Source organism: Sesamum indicum, linkage group LG1 (genome assembly GCF_026168435.1).
Source record: "Sesamum indicum cultivar Baizhima isolate 11 linkage group LG1, ASM2616843v1, whole genome shotgun sequence".
Lineage (NCBI taxonomy): Eukaryota > Viridiplantae > Streptophyta > Magnoliopsida > Lamiales > Pedaliaceae > Sesamum > Sesamum indicum.
In genome coordinates this window covers 20,830,352-20,847,732 of record NC_142657.1, presented here as the reverse complement: position 1 = coordinate 20,847,732, position 17,381 = coordinate 20,830,352, and the positions used below count along the sequence as shown (strand labels likewise).

Sequence of the window (17,381 nt, the reverse complement as noted above, 5' to 3'; positions counted from 1 at the left end):
TTGCATCTTTTGGCTAACAGAACAATAATCTGAAGTCAGAATATGTGTAAGGACATAAGTGAGAGCTTATTGCTTACCTCTGTAGACTAAGTAGCATAATGTGCCAATTAGCAGACAGCCTCTCACATGGATCTGAAGCCTGCTTCAGATTTTTATCGCCTATGGTCACCGCAGCCCTACCAGTACCAGCACCACCTCGTCAATGCGAATTTGATGTCATTCTCAGTTTTTTGAATCTCATAAATTATAAAATTGACTGTTTTTATGACAATATGAAGGAAAAAAAAAACACTAAACTTCAAAGTTATTAGCAAAAATACGGTAAATTATTTTGATAGTTTGAGATTAGATTCAAATATACGAATGTTGTTTATTTTTTATAAAATAATAGATACATCTTGGTAGAAGTGTTGGCGTAATGTATCTTGATAGTGTTTGCGCAAATTTTTTTTCACTGCATAGGTATGTAATTATGATTTACGACTACAATTATAAGGGATGTAATTATAATTTTATAAAAGATAACAGGTATTTATGTATTTGGATATAATTTTAGGGGTCATAAATATAATTTATCAAACAAAAAAAAAAAAGAATACCAAATATAATAAAATGGGATAAGGAGGAGGGGCAATTTCGTCCCTCCACCGCACGTCACACTTGCGTCCTACGTGGAAAGCATCCCCGTAACCTGGCTGACAAATCACACAGGGGTACCTAAATTCCCATTCTGCCCCACTCTGGTACCAAAACCCTCATTCCCCCAAATCAACTTGTAACATAAAAAGAGTGACGCAAATGCAAACCTAAATTAACAAAAAATTAGAAAAAACCCCTAGAGAGAGAAAACTCTCACACTCTCTTCTCTCTCTCTCTCGATCTACTTCCAATTCTCGTTTAAACCTAGATCTATACACACGATTCTCCGATTTATATATGTAAAATCTCCATCTTTTGAATACATAAACATATATAGATTGATTAGTCTTGTAGGTTTCTGTAATGGCGGGGTGTATAAAGATGGTGAACAGATCGGCGTCGACGGCGTTCGCGCCGGACGGTGCGTACATCGCTGCGGGAACGATGGCAGGGGCAGTGGATCTGCAATTCAGCTCCTCCGCCAATCTCGATATATTCGAGCTTGATTTCGTGTCCGACGATCGCCAGCTGGTCCTGGCAGGCACCATCCCGAGCTCTGAGCGCTTCAATCGCCTTTCCTGGGAGAAGGGCCCCGCAAATTCCGAGGAATATTCGCTTGGTCTCATTGCCGGTGGCCTTGTCGATGGCAACATTGGGCTTTGGAATCCGAGGCATCTGATCTGGTGAATTCCAGTTACTTGGAACTTTCTGGAGTTTATCTTGTTGCCAATTGCACGTGTTTTCCGAATGATTGCGTGATTTGTTTTCTGGGGTGTTGATTATGGCTGCATTTTTTATGGTTGTATGATTGGTGTTATTTTTGATTAGTTAGAAGTTGCGACTTGCAGATAATTGATATAATGAATTTTGACGATTGCTTGATTTTGATAAAATGAGAACTGTATATATTGCAACTGAACTGGGTTTCGATTATTTTCTTCTCGATGCTGTTAATTTTCTTCAAAAACTTGAGTTGGGAAACTTTGAAATTTGTTGATTAAATTTTGCCATACTTCAATTGCACAACCACCTGGAATAAATCTTTATAGCTCCTCATTTGATTATTGCTACTTCAGTTTAGATTTCGAAAATGCTAAATTGTAGTTTAGTCAATTTCTATCTAGCCGAGTTATTATATGTGGCATTGATTTGAGTTGGATAGATTTGAAGAAAGGAGTGCATGATTTTATTTTCCTACTCTCCAAACTTCCGTTTTAATGTTATTTGTATCTGTGATAATGATAATTTAAATTTCCATCGTCACTTTATAAAATAGTTCAATGCTTAGCTTAGGCAAAATTCCACTCGGCCCTCTTTGCTAGAATTCTTTCCTATTCGCATTACAATTACCAGAACTTTGGTCTGTTATGGCTAAGGGTGTGAGGTAAAATACCATAAAAGCCGTAATTGCTCTTCGAAATCTCGTAAAATGGCCAATTTAGGCATACTCCTACTACTGTAACGAGGTTTATGATGGCTATGAAAACCAATTCTGATCTAAATCTTACGAAACAAAAAGCCTTTACCCAACTACTTATACCACTTTCTTAGGGACAGCTAATATTTATAATTTATCAAAAGTATATATTTGCTTCTTGGTAAATTTGGAACCAATTGATTTTAGTAAAGTCATGGTATTTTGCAGTTAATGGGCGATGATGCTCATGTTCTTTTTCGGTTAATTTAATTTTGACACTAGAATTCGTGTTTCATATGACTTAAGGAAAATATGGACGGTCACACATAGGAAAGATAGACAGCTGGGAGCAAGGATGGATATACTGAAAAGCACATGCTGTATAAAAGAACAATTACTAACAAACAAATAACGATCTTTGTTGTTTTTTGTAATATGTTTACATCTGTAGTTCCAATTTGTTTGTTAGCAAGTTGATCCTAGTACAGGTAATGATGTTCTTCATTTAAAAATAATAGTTGCAAGAAAATTTTAATGGAGAAAAGAAAATCTGAAAATATTAACTGGCTTAATGTTTGCTTGACCCTGCATACACTTCCACTGGTCTTATAAATTGGACTAAGTGATGGAGTATTTAAATTAATGCAACATGGTGTATTGGATGTGATGATGTCTTGGTATGTAGCTTGAACCTTATTTAGAGGAATGAAACTGGCATTTTCAGGAAACTTGTGGGACTTTGCATGAGAACTTTTTTTTATAAGAGTGTAATTAAGAACAAGATCTTACAATTTCTGTTTTTGTGAAAAATTGATTATTAGAAATTTTGTCTACTATAAAATCAAATGTAACCTTTCTTCTCTAGGAGATTAAATTATATTGCAATTCATTATTGGTCGACATTGACTTCTGAAATTGAAGGAACTCTTATAAGTAGGATTGGTTGAATGATAGAAACCCTTTCTTGCATTTCAAAGTTAAACTGGATTTTATATCAAACAAATTTGAGCTATTTGTAATTTTTTTGGAATATTAAACTGGTATTCATTTTTCAACTGTTGGTTCATCCAAGCTCTTGAAAACCCGACTATGTTCATCATTTCATTGCAGTGATGATGCTTGTTTAGTGCGCATCTGCCACGTGCTATTCTATACTCTGCTTAACTCTAACTCTGTGTGTGATCCAGTGCATGACTTTTGCTGCTGCAGCTTCTTCTTAGATGCTTTAGAACTGTTTAATGGGCCAGTATTATACCTTCTTGTTGCAAGCAGTCTGACTTGGTTGTGCTATTTTCTCATTAAGTACTTATGTTTAATTTCGTCCTCTGTATTAAAATAATAAATGCTATCAACATGTGATTTCCCTATTTTTGTTTGACGTGTTATACTTTTGACTATAATTTTAATATTCTGTGGCTGCTGCTTCAGTTTTTCTTGATATACTTAACAACTGTTTACTTTTGATGATTTTCTTGCTTTTGGTTCTGAAACCAGTAAAAAGGGTTCTGAGACAAGTGAGAATGCTTTTGTCGCAAATCTTTCGAGACACAGAGGACCTGTACGTTTCTGTGCTCCATATTCTGTACTTTTATGCATCTTTCTCAACCCATTTTAAATATGTTAGTGATGAGATGGTGTGTCTATTTGTTTTATCATGTCTCAATCAGGTTCGTGGCCTGGAGTTTAATTCTCTTTCCCCAAACCTTCTTGCTTCTGGCGCTGATGAAGGCGATATTTGTATATGGGATGTATCAAAACCATCAGAGCCAAGTCATTTTCCACCACTCAAGGTAGGCATTAAGTAATAGCTTTACCACTATTCTTAAGGCTTTTAAAACTATTTCATTGGAAAACTGGGAGTCTGTGGGGCTTTTATGAGAATGGATTCATAGTTGTTGTTTCAAAGAGCAAAAGAAGGATCTGTTATATGAAGGGTTAATAAGAAGTATTACGAAATGAAAGGAAAGAATGATGAACCAAACCTCCTTGGTAGTCTCACAACAGCAGCTTAGTTTCACTTGCAGTAGTATCCCGAGAAAATGTCCTTTGTTGTGTATGACGGGCTTTTATATTATAGGTTTAGCAGGGAGCCATGACTGTCTTCTTAGCAGGGAACCTTTTGCTCCCTTGTAGATTTTCTTAGAGGTTTTGAATTGTCTGATTGCTGTGCCTGATACTTTGTTCACTAGTATTGATTTCTCAAGTCCAACTGGTTCTCCTTTGAGTTGAAGAGCATGTGGGCCTGAACACCTTAGCAAGTTCATCCTAATGTTAACTGCTTGTTTTATCCACCTACTAATGAGTGGGTGATACCCGTTCAAACATGTGAGATATCCATACATGTTTCTGTCAGTGGATCTAGTGCTAACTACATTAAAGAAAAACAGGAGTAATGCACGGCAAGCTGTGAGGCAAAATATTCATTTGTCGTGGTAAAAACGATCTCCACCACTGAATCTAAATAAGGATAAGTGCCGTCTCAAAATTAAATGAAAAAATGTACAATGGACTTAAGTTTTCTACTTTACCAATATTATTCTTAAAATCTTACAGTTTTTTATTCGTTTTGGTACCACGTAGACAAGGCAAAATAGGATTACAATAGAAAAGACCTTTTTTCTTCTTGGACACACCAAGTACCACAAACTTTAACGTGTATTTCTGAAATTCTCTGGCCCTATAAATTATTTGTAACTATACTCTAAGCAATATTTTGGTGATCTCTGACATAGTCAGCAAGACATCAGCGGGAGCTCCTCCATTGGTATTGCACCTCTTCTGGAGCATTGTTTAACATTGAATCACACAAACTGTGAAACAATCATCAGTGTAGAGCTGTAAAAGAATCACCATACAGTGCAGGAGGTTTAACTTTATAAGCATTGTTTAACTTTATAGTATCTCAAGCTGGTTGGTGGTAGGGGAGCTATTCCTGTGAAGAGATAAGATTGTGAGTTTATGGCTAACGATGAGTGGGACAAATCAGACAAATCGAACAGAGGTTATCAGTAGTTGTCAAAACACAAGAAAACCAGACAAGTAAACAGATTAGAAATGGACAAACAATGAAGAAATAAAGTGAAGGAAACCAGCAGAGAGGCAGGAAATTTCTGTTGGCGTATGGTGTTCTTAGTTCTTAAAACACAGACAAAGAGAGGTAGTTCTTTTTACAAGCATACTTCGTGATACTGCCAAAATAGCTGTTTGAGCATCAATTAATCAGCTCCTTGATTACAAAATGCCACACAAATCCTTTTTACTATTTCACATGAAACCTATGCAGTGCTCTATCTCATATATTGATTCGTCGCCTTTTTCTTTGTACTAGCAAAGGCTATGATATTTGTTCTCCTTCTATAAATGGCTAGTTTTGCCCCAGATCAATTTTTTTCTCTCATTATGCATGGAGTTTTAGACTAATGCCCTTAAATTTTGCCGCCGACTTGTTGATTAGTTTCAGGCTCAAAATCAGAATAGTAACTTAAACTTTTTGAATTCTTTTACAGGGTAGTGGATCTGCAACACAAGGTGAAATTTCATTTTTGTCCTGGAATAGCAAGGTCCAGCACATACTGGCCTCCACTTCATTTAATGGGACAACTGGTAAGGAGGATGCTTTTCATTGAGATGTTATGCACCTATATCTTGCATTTTCAGTTGGACTAATAGGCATTTCCTGTGATTTCAGTGGTGTGGGATCTGAAGAAGCAAAAGCCAGTTATAAGGTAACTTTTTTTTGCCCTTGAATGTGAACCTGGATTGTTGCACTTTGAACCATTGACTGTAGACATCCATTTTGCCTGCTTTCCTGATATTTGATATGCCTATTTTGCAGTTTCTCGGATTCAGTTAGACGACGGTGCTCTGTTTTGCAATGGCATCCTGATGTTGCTACTCAGCTCATTGTTGCTTCTGATGAAGATAGTTCACCTTCTCTCAGGGTAATGTACATTTGGTTATAATTAGCTTCTTGGTACAAATTTCGTATAGTAATACTGCTCATGTAATTGGATTCTGTTCATCTTCAGCTGTGGGATATGCGGAATATAATGACTCCAGTAAAAGAGTTTGTAGGGCACACCAAAGGTACGTTATATCTGAGGAGTTCACTTCGAACATTGAACAAATTCTGTCTAAATTTTTGGTCCCAGTATGTTTCTAGTTGATTACCCCAACTTTTTTGAGGTGGGTTGTTTTCCTTGATTTGATCATGGTGTCAAAGTGGAAGTGATCAATGTTCTTAGGTGTAGAGCTGGCAAATGCTTTTGCTTAACTATATTGATAACATTATTCAATGTGCGAAAACTCTGTCCAAATCTCCCCCATCATTCATCTAGTACCCGAGTTTCAGTATCTAATCCATCTTTTCCTTGGCAAACGGAATTGTGTTACTGCCATAAGAATTTTCTTTGCTAATTATTTTGTTGGACTTCACAGAAACCTTTCTGGAGAAAAGAAAAATGCGAGTTTTAACATTGATGTATGTTGGGTTCTCATTAACCTGGTAACATAATTTAATTTTTTTACTTCAGAATGGGGGAGTAATAATAACGTAGGAAAAGTTTTCAGATCTGATATGTTGCTTGAGACGGGTTTGATTAGAACAAACTTCCACTTGTTCTCATGAAAAGTGTCAAAAGTTGCTAAACAGACCCATTAACTTGTAAGATTGGAAGATAGGTTACATTAGTTCAACGAACAGCAAATTATGTATATTTTTCTTGTCTATACTTCTGTCTAGTGAAATGTCTTCCAAATACTGTTCAGTTAATGGTACAGGGTAAGCAGATGATTGCTTGTCACAAAATTATATGAGCTTCCGTTAGTGGACAAAAACTTTCAGTGAACTTGAGCTCAAGCTACTCCAATTTGAATTTTGTTTGTTTTAGGTTAGGGAAAAGTTTCTTTGCCTTGGGTTTGGAACAAACTTATCTGTTCTGTGGTAAGGTAGGAATTTGATCTCAGTTACGGAGATACTTGACATAGTTTCTGAAATTTTTTGACGTGGAATGAAAATGCTTTATGCTGAATGCATTACTCCTTTTGTATTCGTTTGCTACCGCGGAAAGATTAGGGGACTGTTTTTGACACCATTAGATGATTCTTTTCGTGTGAGAGATTAATGTAATAGATTTATTCCCGCACTGATCTAGGGAGTGATTGCTGTTCTGGGGAATCTTTCCTCTCTCTACCTTCTTATATTCATTTCCCCCATATTCATGACAACTGATGGAATCAACCAACCTGTCACTGTCTGTCTCCTTTTTCTTATCTTTCTAATGTTTTATTTACTTTTTAAGTGGTAATCATGTCCTAAATATTCTTGTGAGTAGGCTTGTGATTTACTTATAATTTCTTGTAGCTGACAATTTCATATGACTCATTTTCACTTGCATCAGGTGTGATTGCCATGTCATGGTGCCCTATTGATAGCTCTTATCTGCTTACCTGTGCCAAAGACAACCGCACTATTTGCTGGGATACTGTATCTGGAGAGGTGAATATTTTGATTTCTTTATTGTCCTTAAAGGTGTTCTGTATGAAGACTTCCTTTTCCTGTTTTTCTTTTGTTATCCTTCATTCTTTTTGCAGCATTTCACATGTTACAGTTTCAACGTGAATTACTTTGTAGATTGTGGCTGAATTACCTGCTGGAACCAACTGGAATTTTGATGTACATTGGTATCCTAAGATCCCTGGAGTTATATCAGCATCTTCGTTTGATGGGAAAGTTGGCATTTATAATATAGAGGTAAATTCCCTGCTGCGTTGAACTCATCTTAGTGCTTCTCTGATGATGCTTTTTTGCTATTGGTGCAGTAAATGGTATTGTGGTTACGGTTCTTTTTTTTTTTTATCTTCTCATTTTCGTAATCGTTTATGTAGCTTCATTGCTTAGCATTTACTTAGATAGAACTGATCCCGTTACTTGCAGTTCTCGTAAATCTGCTCCTACTGTATCAAGATAAACATGTGGACCTAGATAATCTTCATAGTTAAATACAGGGATTTTATGTCCTGCTGAAGACAGATGTGGATTTTCTCTCCAGATGTGCCCGCAACAAGAATCTCTATATGTAAATTGAATTTTTCTAATGTTCTGAATAAATACTGTGTGAAATGATTGCATAGTAATTCAAAATGACAATGTTTTTTAGTTTTTTCTCGTTTTTTAGGCTTGCTAATAATCTTTCAAACAAATGTGGACTTGGCTTTCTGCCTTCTGACACGTTCTCTTTTTAACTGCAGGGTTCTGGTCGATATGGTGGAGAGGGGGATGTTGGAGCAGGTATCATCATATTTCTTGGATGGTAAAACAGTTTGTTGTCTGACCATCTCCAAGTGGAAAACATGGATGAAAATTACTTTGCTGAAAAGCTGTTAGCACCTTTTAAATGCATTGATTAGGTCATTTCATTTTTGTATTGTGTACGATACTTCATGGAACCTTTTTATTCTCTTACCCCAGATTGAACGCCGGAGACACTTGATGGTTCTAGTGTTGAGTTTAGATAGGGCTTCGCACAGTGTTCATAATCAAGAATATTGCGTGTGTATATCTGTCTAAGTTTCTTCCTTCATTACGGAGTTTTTTTTAGTTGAAATTTTGGATATTTATAGCGCTCGATGTTTTTAGTAGTAATTTTTGCTACATTTTACTTGAGTTGCATTATATGCTTATAGGGAGTAATTTTACAGATGATTTTTCTGGCATTTTTTGGTTTTTGACTGGTGCTGAATGAAATGCGTGTAATGAAGAATTCTGTGGCACTTCTATTAGAAGGGTTTAAAATAGAGGAGCAGAAAAGATATCTGAAAGATTCAAATACTTGTGATGTTGCAGGAGACTGTCTCTCCTGGATGTTGAAAAAAGTAGCATAAGTGTTTCCCCTTTGCACCCTGTTAAATACTGATTTCTATATCTCCTGTTTCCTGTAGCACCTCTGAGGGCCCCAAAGTGGTACAAGCGAAAAGCTGGAGTTTCATTTGGTTTCGGAGGCAAGCTTGTTTCATTTCACGCTGCTGAATCTCCTGTTGGACCGTCAGAGGTACACGTCTTGAAGTACCAAATTGTTCATTTCCCAGCATATCTTTACTTTGTGACCATTTCTCCCATTCCAGGTTTATGTGCACAACTTAGTTACGGAACATGGTTTGATTACTCGATCTTCAGAATTTGAGGTTGCAATACAAAATGGGGACAGATCAGCACTGAAACTTTTGTGCGAAAGAAAATCTCAAGAATCTGAGTATGTGCTCTTTATTCCAGACTTAGTGCCATTAAAATGAATTAGGTTGATATGGTGTACATGAGTATCTCAGGAGTTGTCTTTAACCTATTGTTTCCTGTTCAGATCTGAGGAGGAAAAGGAAACATGGGGCTTTATGAAGGTTATGTTCAATGAGGATGGGACTGCAAGGTCGAAGCTGCTTACCCATCTTGGTTTCAGTCTGCCTGCTGAAGAGAGCAATACTTTGCAGAATGATCTCTCTGAGCAAGTAAATGCTCTTGGCATTGATGAGAGTACAACTATTAAAGAAGGAGGTTCAGGGAACAAAGAATCTACCTTATTTGCGACTGATAATGGGGAAGACTTCTTTAACAATCTCCCAAGTCCCAGAGCAGACACACCTCTAGCTGACTCTAAGGGTGAGTCTGTCACTGAAGACGATGTAAAGGAATCCCAACACGAAATTGATGGACAGGAGGAGAGTTCTGATCCTTCATTTGATGATGCTGTTCAACGTGCGTTGGTCGTTGGGGACTACAAGGGGGCAGTTGCACAATGCATTTCTGCAAATAAATTGGCAGATGCTTTGGTCATTGCTCATGTTGGTGGTGCTTCCTTGTGGGAGAGCACACGTGATCAGTACCTGAAGACCAGACATTCTCCATACCTAAAGGTTGTGAAACATCATTCTTTGGATTGCCATGGTGAACCTTTAGCTTTTATTTCTGAAAAGAGTCCACTCCTAGTTGCTGATTGTCTATACTGGTTTCCTTGATTTTTTCTGTTGTGTCAGGTTGTTGCTGCCATGGTGAACAATGACCTGATGAGCCTAGCAAACACCAGACCTCTAAAATCATGGAAGGAAACACTTGCTCTCTTTTGTACTGTAAGTCTCTTCTACCCTGACAGACCAAGTTGGAGTTTATAATGCTCCAAAATATACTTGCATTCAGTGTAAAATAGATAAAACTTATTCTGTACTTCTTAATGCTTTTACGATTGAGATTGAGACCGCAATTTCTTTTACTTGCTGACTGCCTGCTGAAGATATTAGGGAGTAAATACATGATGCTCCATAACATCCTACCAAATACACGTTTGTTTAAGAAAATATGGCTTTTCACAGTAGAGCTCTCTTGTTGATTCCATATGTAGTTTTGTTGAATTTTTATTTACAGTCACAGATTTTTGGTCCGAGATTAGTTTAGGATACTCTAATCAGTGTCATAACCTGAATCCACTGTAAGATAGGGGTTGAGTTTAGATCAGGGCTTTTGAACTTGTTTCTAGAACGAACATGTGTTGCGAACTAAGATTGGTAAATATGTATTTTGGAATGAGGATCACGTGTAAATTATGCTCTGAATTTTCTCCCATCTTTTGCGTTCATAATGATTGAATGACCATGTTACGTCTCTGTATACCTATACTATTTAGTAACTGCAAGGATTATGCTGACTATTTATGTTTGACCAGTCTGCTTCTATTTTACTAGCAATGTGTAATGTGTATCAACAATATTCGTCCATTTGCGTTGGAATGTAATTGAACAATGAATCTGACACATAATTCTTTCTTCTTGGGATGTTCTGTTACTAGCATTAATGCTACTTGCTCTGTCTAGATCATTTCTAAACTTTGTTTGCTATAATTCAGTTTGCACAGACAGATGAGTGGACTCTATTATGTGACACCCTTGCTGCTAGACTCATGGCTGCTGGTGATACAACTGCTGCAACACTCTGTTATATATGTGCTGGAAATATTGACAAAACAGTGGAAATCTGGTCGAAGAATCTCTCAGCTGTACATGATGGAAAGCCATATGTAGACCGCCTCCAGGTAAGCATATATGTGTAGAAGTTATCTGATGATGGTTTATGTTTGATAGAAGACGGACTTATATGTCTTACTTCTATTTTAAAGGATTTGATGGAGAAGACTATCATCTTTGCTTTGGCTACTGGACAGAAGCGGTTTAGTGCTTCAATATGTAAACTAGTTGAGAAATATGCTGAAATATTAGCAAGCCAAGGGCTTTTAACTACAGCAATGGAGTACTTGAATCTTCTTGGGAGTGAAGAATTGTCTATTGAACTTGTCATCTTACGTGATCGTATTGCTCGTTCGACTGAGCAAGGTGCGTCTTTATGCCATCTCTTTTGATCCATTCTTCTCCTTTTGCAGTCAGCCTAAAAGGTATGGTACTTAACCCCTCCCCACCATCACCACCCAGCCACACCTACACATGAAGAAAAGGAAGAAAATGATTGTGTTTGTGGACTGTAAGATGTGCCCCTGGAAACATATGGTCACTTATAGAAGTTGTGTTTGTACTGAAAATGCAATTGCTCTATGGCTGAAATGTCTTGGTTTTGATCTCATTTGAGGGGTTGAGAGAATCTTTTATCAATCTAGTGCTTCAGCAGCATATTGACCTTCAAATTCTCATAATTGAGTTTGTTTGAAATATTATCCTGGAGTATTAAAATTGGAATGGCTGTAAATCCTGGAGGTTCATGATCAAGCCATTCTTATATATCCTGTTTTTTCTTTAAAAGTGTAAGCATGGGTGGAATATACCTGTGTTCAATAACGAAAAACTGGATCCTCCCTGAACAGGTTTTGCTTGAGTGTTTGGTTTTTACTAAAATCCAACTGGTTGCTATGTATGTCTTATTGGCACCCTTAAGATAAACTTGTATGTCGTAAATTCTTTGCTTGAAGTTCAAGTTACAGTTGAGTTGAATTCAATTATGGAAACATTGCATATTAATCTGAAATTATTATCCAACTCCTAATTTGCCCCTTTGCAGCTGCAGAAACTAACTGAATATTAGTTCAATATGTTTGTCTATTTATTTATTTGATATTGTTCTTTGATTAACAGAAACAAATATGTAATGTTTCTAGCATCCTGTAAATGCATTCATTACAGTGATTTACTTATTTATCTTAACGCCCTCTGGCTAAGCTTTATGTTTCCAACTGTTGGTTTTTGATATATATATGCAGAAAGGGAGATTGAGAAGACTGTTACTTATGAGGCTAGTCATTTACAAAGCGGACCTGCATATGGCGATCAATCGAGTTATGGGCTTGTCGACACTTCTCAACGTTATTATCCGGTATTGTTCTTGTTCTAGTATCTATAGTGCGTTTTTGCGGTTGATTTTGATTCTTACAATTAGGTTTTGTTTGCTTTTTATCTTCCTCAGGATACTGCAGCAACCCAGGTGCAACCAACCGTCCCAAGCAGTCCATATGGTGAAAATTATCAACAGCCACCTGCTGTTTCATATGGGAGGGGTTACAATGCTCCTCCGACATATCAGCCAGTTCCGCAGCCTAATGCCACACAGCCTGCCATATTTGTCCCTAATCCAGCAGCTCCAGCTCCAATGGTAATAGTCCTATATGATTTAGTTTGTACATTAAGTTGGTTGAAATGTTTCTGGGAACTAGTGTGGCAATATTAGAATCTGATTACGATACATGTGGTTTCAACATTCTTGCAGGGGAACTTTCCTCCACCTCCTGTGAATTCGCAGCCTGCTGCAAAATTTGTTCCAGCAAACCCTCCTTTATTAAGAAATGTGGAGCAATATCAGCAACCATCGACTTTGGGTTCCCAGCTCTATCCCGTATGCTACCCCACCTTTTTCATTTTTCATCTTGTAAATTTGAGCAGAACACTGAGTTTGCCTAAAATTTATTATTTAGGGGGTTGTCAACCCTACTTATCAAGCTGGTCCTCCGGGGGTTCCTGCGTATGGTTCTAACACATCTCAAGTTGGCCCACCTCCTGCGCAAAAAACATCGCAGGTTTTGACTCCTACTCCACCATCTAGAGGATTCATGCCGGTGAGTAGCTCAGGGGTGCAAAGACCTGGAATGAATCCACTGCAACCTCCTAGTCCTACTCAACCTGCTCCAGTGAAGGCACCTGTTACTCCTGCTGCTCCCCCACCTACTGTGCAGACTGTTGATACTTCGAATGTACCTGGTAAACTCTCCTTGATATTTTGGGGATTATAAGCAATTCAAGAAAGACTCCTGTGCTCTGCCTGGTTTTTGTTTATCTTATAAAAAGGTTAATTTATACAAGTATATTTGTCTGTTTTGCTGATTGTGGGAGTGAGCAGTACGGTTAGACATGGGATTCCATTCTTCATCCTCTTCTCAAACCATGTGGGGGGTACATTGTGCTGCTTACCACTGCTGGCTGCTTGACATATCCTCTCCGTGAGGCAACTAATGAAATTCAGTCATGTATTCCGTATTGCAATGTGAAAAGTTCAACTATGTGGGGCTTAGAACTAACAAGAAGAAAAAAATATACGAAGTTGGAATCACTTTGTTTCTCTTTGTATCTCCCAGTATTAACATTTAGATGTTGAGTCTCTAACCCCATCCCGATTGATGTAGAACACATAGGAGTGAGAACTGGCTTAGGCTTGGCAAGTAAAACCTTTGTGTGCTTGCCCATTCCAATCTCTAAACTCTTAATTTCTGAGGATCAAGCTTGAGCTTGACAAGTGAACCTAGTGAAGAAACTGACTTTGGCAGCACATTTTTAAATCCCTTTTGCTTGCCTGGCAGACCTACTGATTGGATTTTCTTGTGCCTGTTTTTAGGTTGCACTATGTTTTATCTTCATGATAGGGTGTTTGAGGCTTGAACTCAACTCTCGAGGGCAGACGATAAACAAATTTGTTTATTTGCTGAAAGATCTGTATTCTTCCGGCTGACTTGCACTATTTTTCAAATATGCTAACAGCACAACAGAAACCTGTTATCGCAACTTTAACAAGACTTTTTAACGAGACAAGTGAAGCATTGGGAGGCCCACGGGCAAATCCGGCCAAGAAGCGTGAAATAGAGGACAACTCAAAGAAGTTGGGTGCCTTGTTTGCAAAACTCAACAGTGGAGACATATCCAAAAATGCTGCAGAAAAGCTTATACAACTCTGTCAGGCACTGGATAGTGGTGATTTTGCTAGTGCGCTTCAAATCCAGGTACAGGATAAACCAAAAGTTGTAGTTTTTCCTTGTTTATTTGTGCTTGATTGATAGCCAACTGCATTTTGATCATGTGTTATAGGTGCTGCTCACAACAAGCGATTGGGATGAATGCAACTTCTGGTTAGCAACTCTCAAAAGAATGATCAAGACAAGGCAGAACTTTAGATAAATTATCAACCATCTGTGCTGGCAGAACTTGTGATTTAGCATCAACTTTTTGTTCTCAAATCATTTTCAAGTGGCATTTGTACACAAGATTGATATTCGTCAGATAGCATGCAGGTTTTTGTTTTGCATTTTTCTACTTCTTTTGTCCCATGGTATCTATATTGCCATAATTTTCTTTGGGATTCTTCCGGAACAGCAAAATGAAAGATAGTTTAGAGGACTATGATAGTTTTTGCCAATTTTTCTTCATATAATGTGTAGTGCCGAGATACAGATACATTTTAATTTAAGCATGAACTGTTGTAATTTCTGTTGGAAGTCTGGCTTTGGAAACTAACCATGTCTTTCAATTAGGCCATTGTGATTGTACTTTGTCAGTTGATTAGATTAATAAAAATATTGTAGTCTTCTTAGATAACGTTCTAATACCTGTATCCAGGCTGTGTATGATTGTTGCCTTTCGCTTGATGCCCTAATATTATTGCATTTGTCTGGATTTCTTGCTGGACAGGGTTGAGAGATGTCCATTGCACATCTGCACCTTGGTGAAGGTTTCAGATAATTAGCCTATTTTATGTTCTCATCTTTAACAATAATTGTTTGATAATCAAAATAGCGGTTTATCATGTGTGGTAGGCTCTGGGAAACAAAGTAGGTAAAAAGGTCATAGTATAGTACTGTTTCTATAACAAAAATAATTATTTAATAATATGGAGATGCGTAGAAATTGTTACTATGGTGCAGGCATGTCCAACTGACAGTAATTTTACTTTGTATAATTTTAGCTAGTACATTGGACATATTATCATTTATAAATTCCAATTTTGTGGCTTTGATTAATTTGATCCCACATGACAATATTTATTCTAAAGTTTTAATCGAACAACGTAAATCACATATAGATAATTTTTATCTCTCATATTTAATTTTAAATTATTCTGTCATTTCATTTATCCCTCCGACAAAGTAAATGGGGTCTAGGGAGAAAAGGACTCCATAAAGGAGCTTCTTTTACCTTGTTTTGATGTACTTTTGCCGTGCATTAATGAGATGGTTTTTAATTAATTTCATTGAACCTCACATTTAAATTATCAGTACGACTCCTCCTTCTATCCTTCCCAAATACTTGTACCTATATATAAATTATCAATAAATAAATAATATTAACAAATAATTCTACCTTGCTCCAACATTTTAGCCTATATAATTAGAGTGCAATTAACACATCTAAGCTAATTAATAAGATTTTATTTAGTTTGATTTTGTCTAAATGTAATTTTCAAGAAACCAACACACCCTTCAATGGTAAGAACAAAAGAATTGATCAGATTGAAAAAGCAAAAGGAGAAATATAATTAAAGATTACAAGAAGATAATTATGAAAAATCTCATATTATGTGAAATCAAGCTTTAAGCTGTTGCCTGCAGTTGTTCCCTCATCTCTACTTATAATAAATTTATCACTATTTTTATGAATGCATTCATTAATAATCATCTATTCATTCCCAAACCAAAAACTATTAATAATAAATAAAATATAGTTTATTACACGCTTTTTTTTGTGTTAGCTTTGTTTATAAATATAGTTTGCTTTTTGATCAACTTTTTGACAAAATGAAAATGATTGCATAGTTTAGCATAAACTTCAATTGCCGATTCAAATCAACTGCGAGAAAGATGGCAAAAAGTGCTCAAAAAGCAATCTCAGACTTAGGAATATGGGCTTTTCTTTTTTTATTTTTCTTGAATTTGGTGAAGTAAGAATCCCTATGAAAAAGCAATACTTTGAAAGTAATAATTCATAATATTAATTTTCTAACAATTTATTACTTCGAATTGCATATTTGTTTGGTTTTTCTTGGAATAGGACATGTTTTTTTAAGATTACTCTAATAATATAATAAGATCACAAATATTTATGATCTAATTTTTGTCTTTTCTTATAAATTCGTGTATTTAAAAATAAATATATAAATTAGGATCACAAAATCACACAATTCCGTTTTGTTGTGTGAGCCTATAAGCTTTTCAAAAGGTCTTGTAAACTAGTTAAAAACTTATAAAATGGTAAAACTTCGTTGAATTTTTATAGAACGAGCTCATAAGATAAAAAAAAAAAACGATATTATAAGTTTCTTTTACAAAAATTAGGCGTTTTAAACTTATTTTTAAAAAAATTTTAATAAATTATTTTAATTCTAATCATAATTGCATAATCATCGATACGAACATTCCTAAATTTTCCAATTTCCCTTGATACAAAAAATTCAAGATCTTGTTGTAAAATAAAGCTTAATCTTTATAAGTTCTAAGAATATGTTATAAGATGCGTGTAATTATGAAATACTTTAAATAAATTTAGACAAACAGACAATTCCACGTACCAACTAAACATCCTTCTAAATGTGTGACAAAATATTAACTTCAGGTAATAAATTTATATTTACTGCTACATTGTCTTGTCAACTCTACTTTCTGCATCTGCTATAACTCTCTCACACACACAACAATTAATAAGTTCAAGACTTTTTACAATAATTTTTTATTTTTATATTAAAATAAATTATAAATCAAGTTGTAGGGAAAGTTGAAAGTGCTCGAAAAAAAAAATGATAAAAACTTAAAGTTTTGAGTGTTGGGATAATAACTCAATATTTATAATCTTATAAATAAGTTAAGAAAATTGATAGAAAACTACTTTTAAATTTTGATTTTAATCAGTTTAAGTTAAATAGTTTAAAAATGTTTGTGAACACGTTCAAACGGGAGCTCAATGTCTGTTTTGTTGTTTATTTTAATAGTAGTTATTGATTAATTATGAAATATTAATAGACATTATACTTAATATATTAATTATTACAATTGTTAATAATTCATATTTTTATGATACAATAATGTAT

At 35.8% G+C, this 17,381-nt stretch overlaps 1 protein-coding gene across 1 annotated transcript; it reads left to right on the top strand.

Moving 5' to 3' along the window:
• Positions 1 to 780: 780 nt before the first annotated feature.
• On the top strand, positions 781 to 14,899 carry LOC105169428 (transducin family protein / WD-40 repeat family protein). The gene is made up of 22 exons (XM_011089822.3): positions 781 to 1,322; positions 3,551 to 3,614; positions 3,724 to 3,846; positions 5,563 to 5,659; positions 5,745 to 5,781; positions 5,892 to 5,997; positions 6,085 to 6,142; positions 7,456 to 7,553; positions 7,689 to 7,808; positions 8,306 to 8,345; positions 8,996 to 9,105; positions 9,179 to 9,306; positions 9,412 to 9,961; positions 10,082 to 10,174; positions 10,945 to 11,130; positions 11,215 to 11,428; positions 12,304 to 12,416; positions 12,507 to 12,692; positions 12,807 to 12,932; positions 13,012 to 13,294; positions 14,069 to 14,307; positions 14,393 to 14,899. Exons 1-22 carry the CDS (start codon positions 1,003 to 1,005, stop codon positions 14,480 to 14,482), a joined length of 3,381 nt encoding a protein of 1,126 aa, XP_011088124.1. The 5' UTR covers positions 781 to 1,002; the 3' UTR covers positions 14,483 to 14,899.
• Positions 14,900 to 17,381: the final 2,482 nt, after the last annotated feature.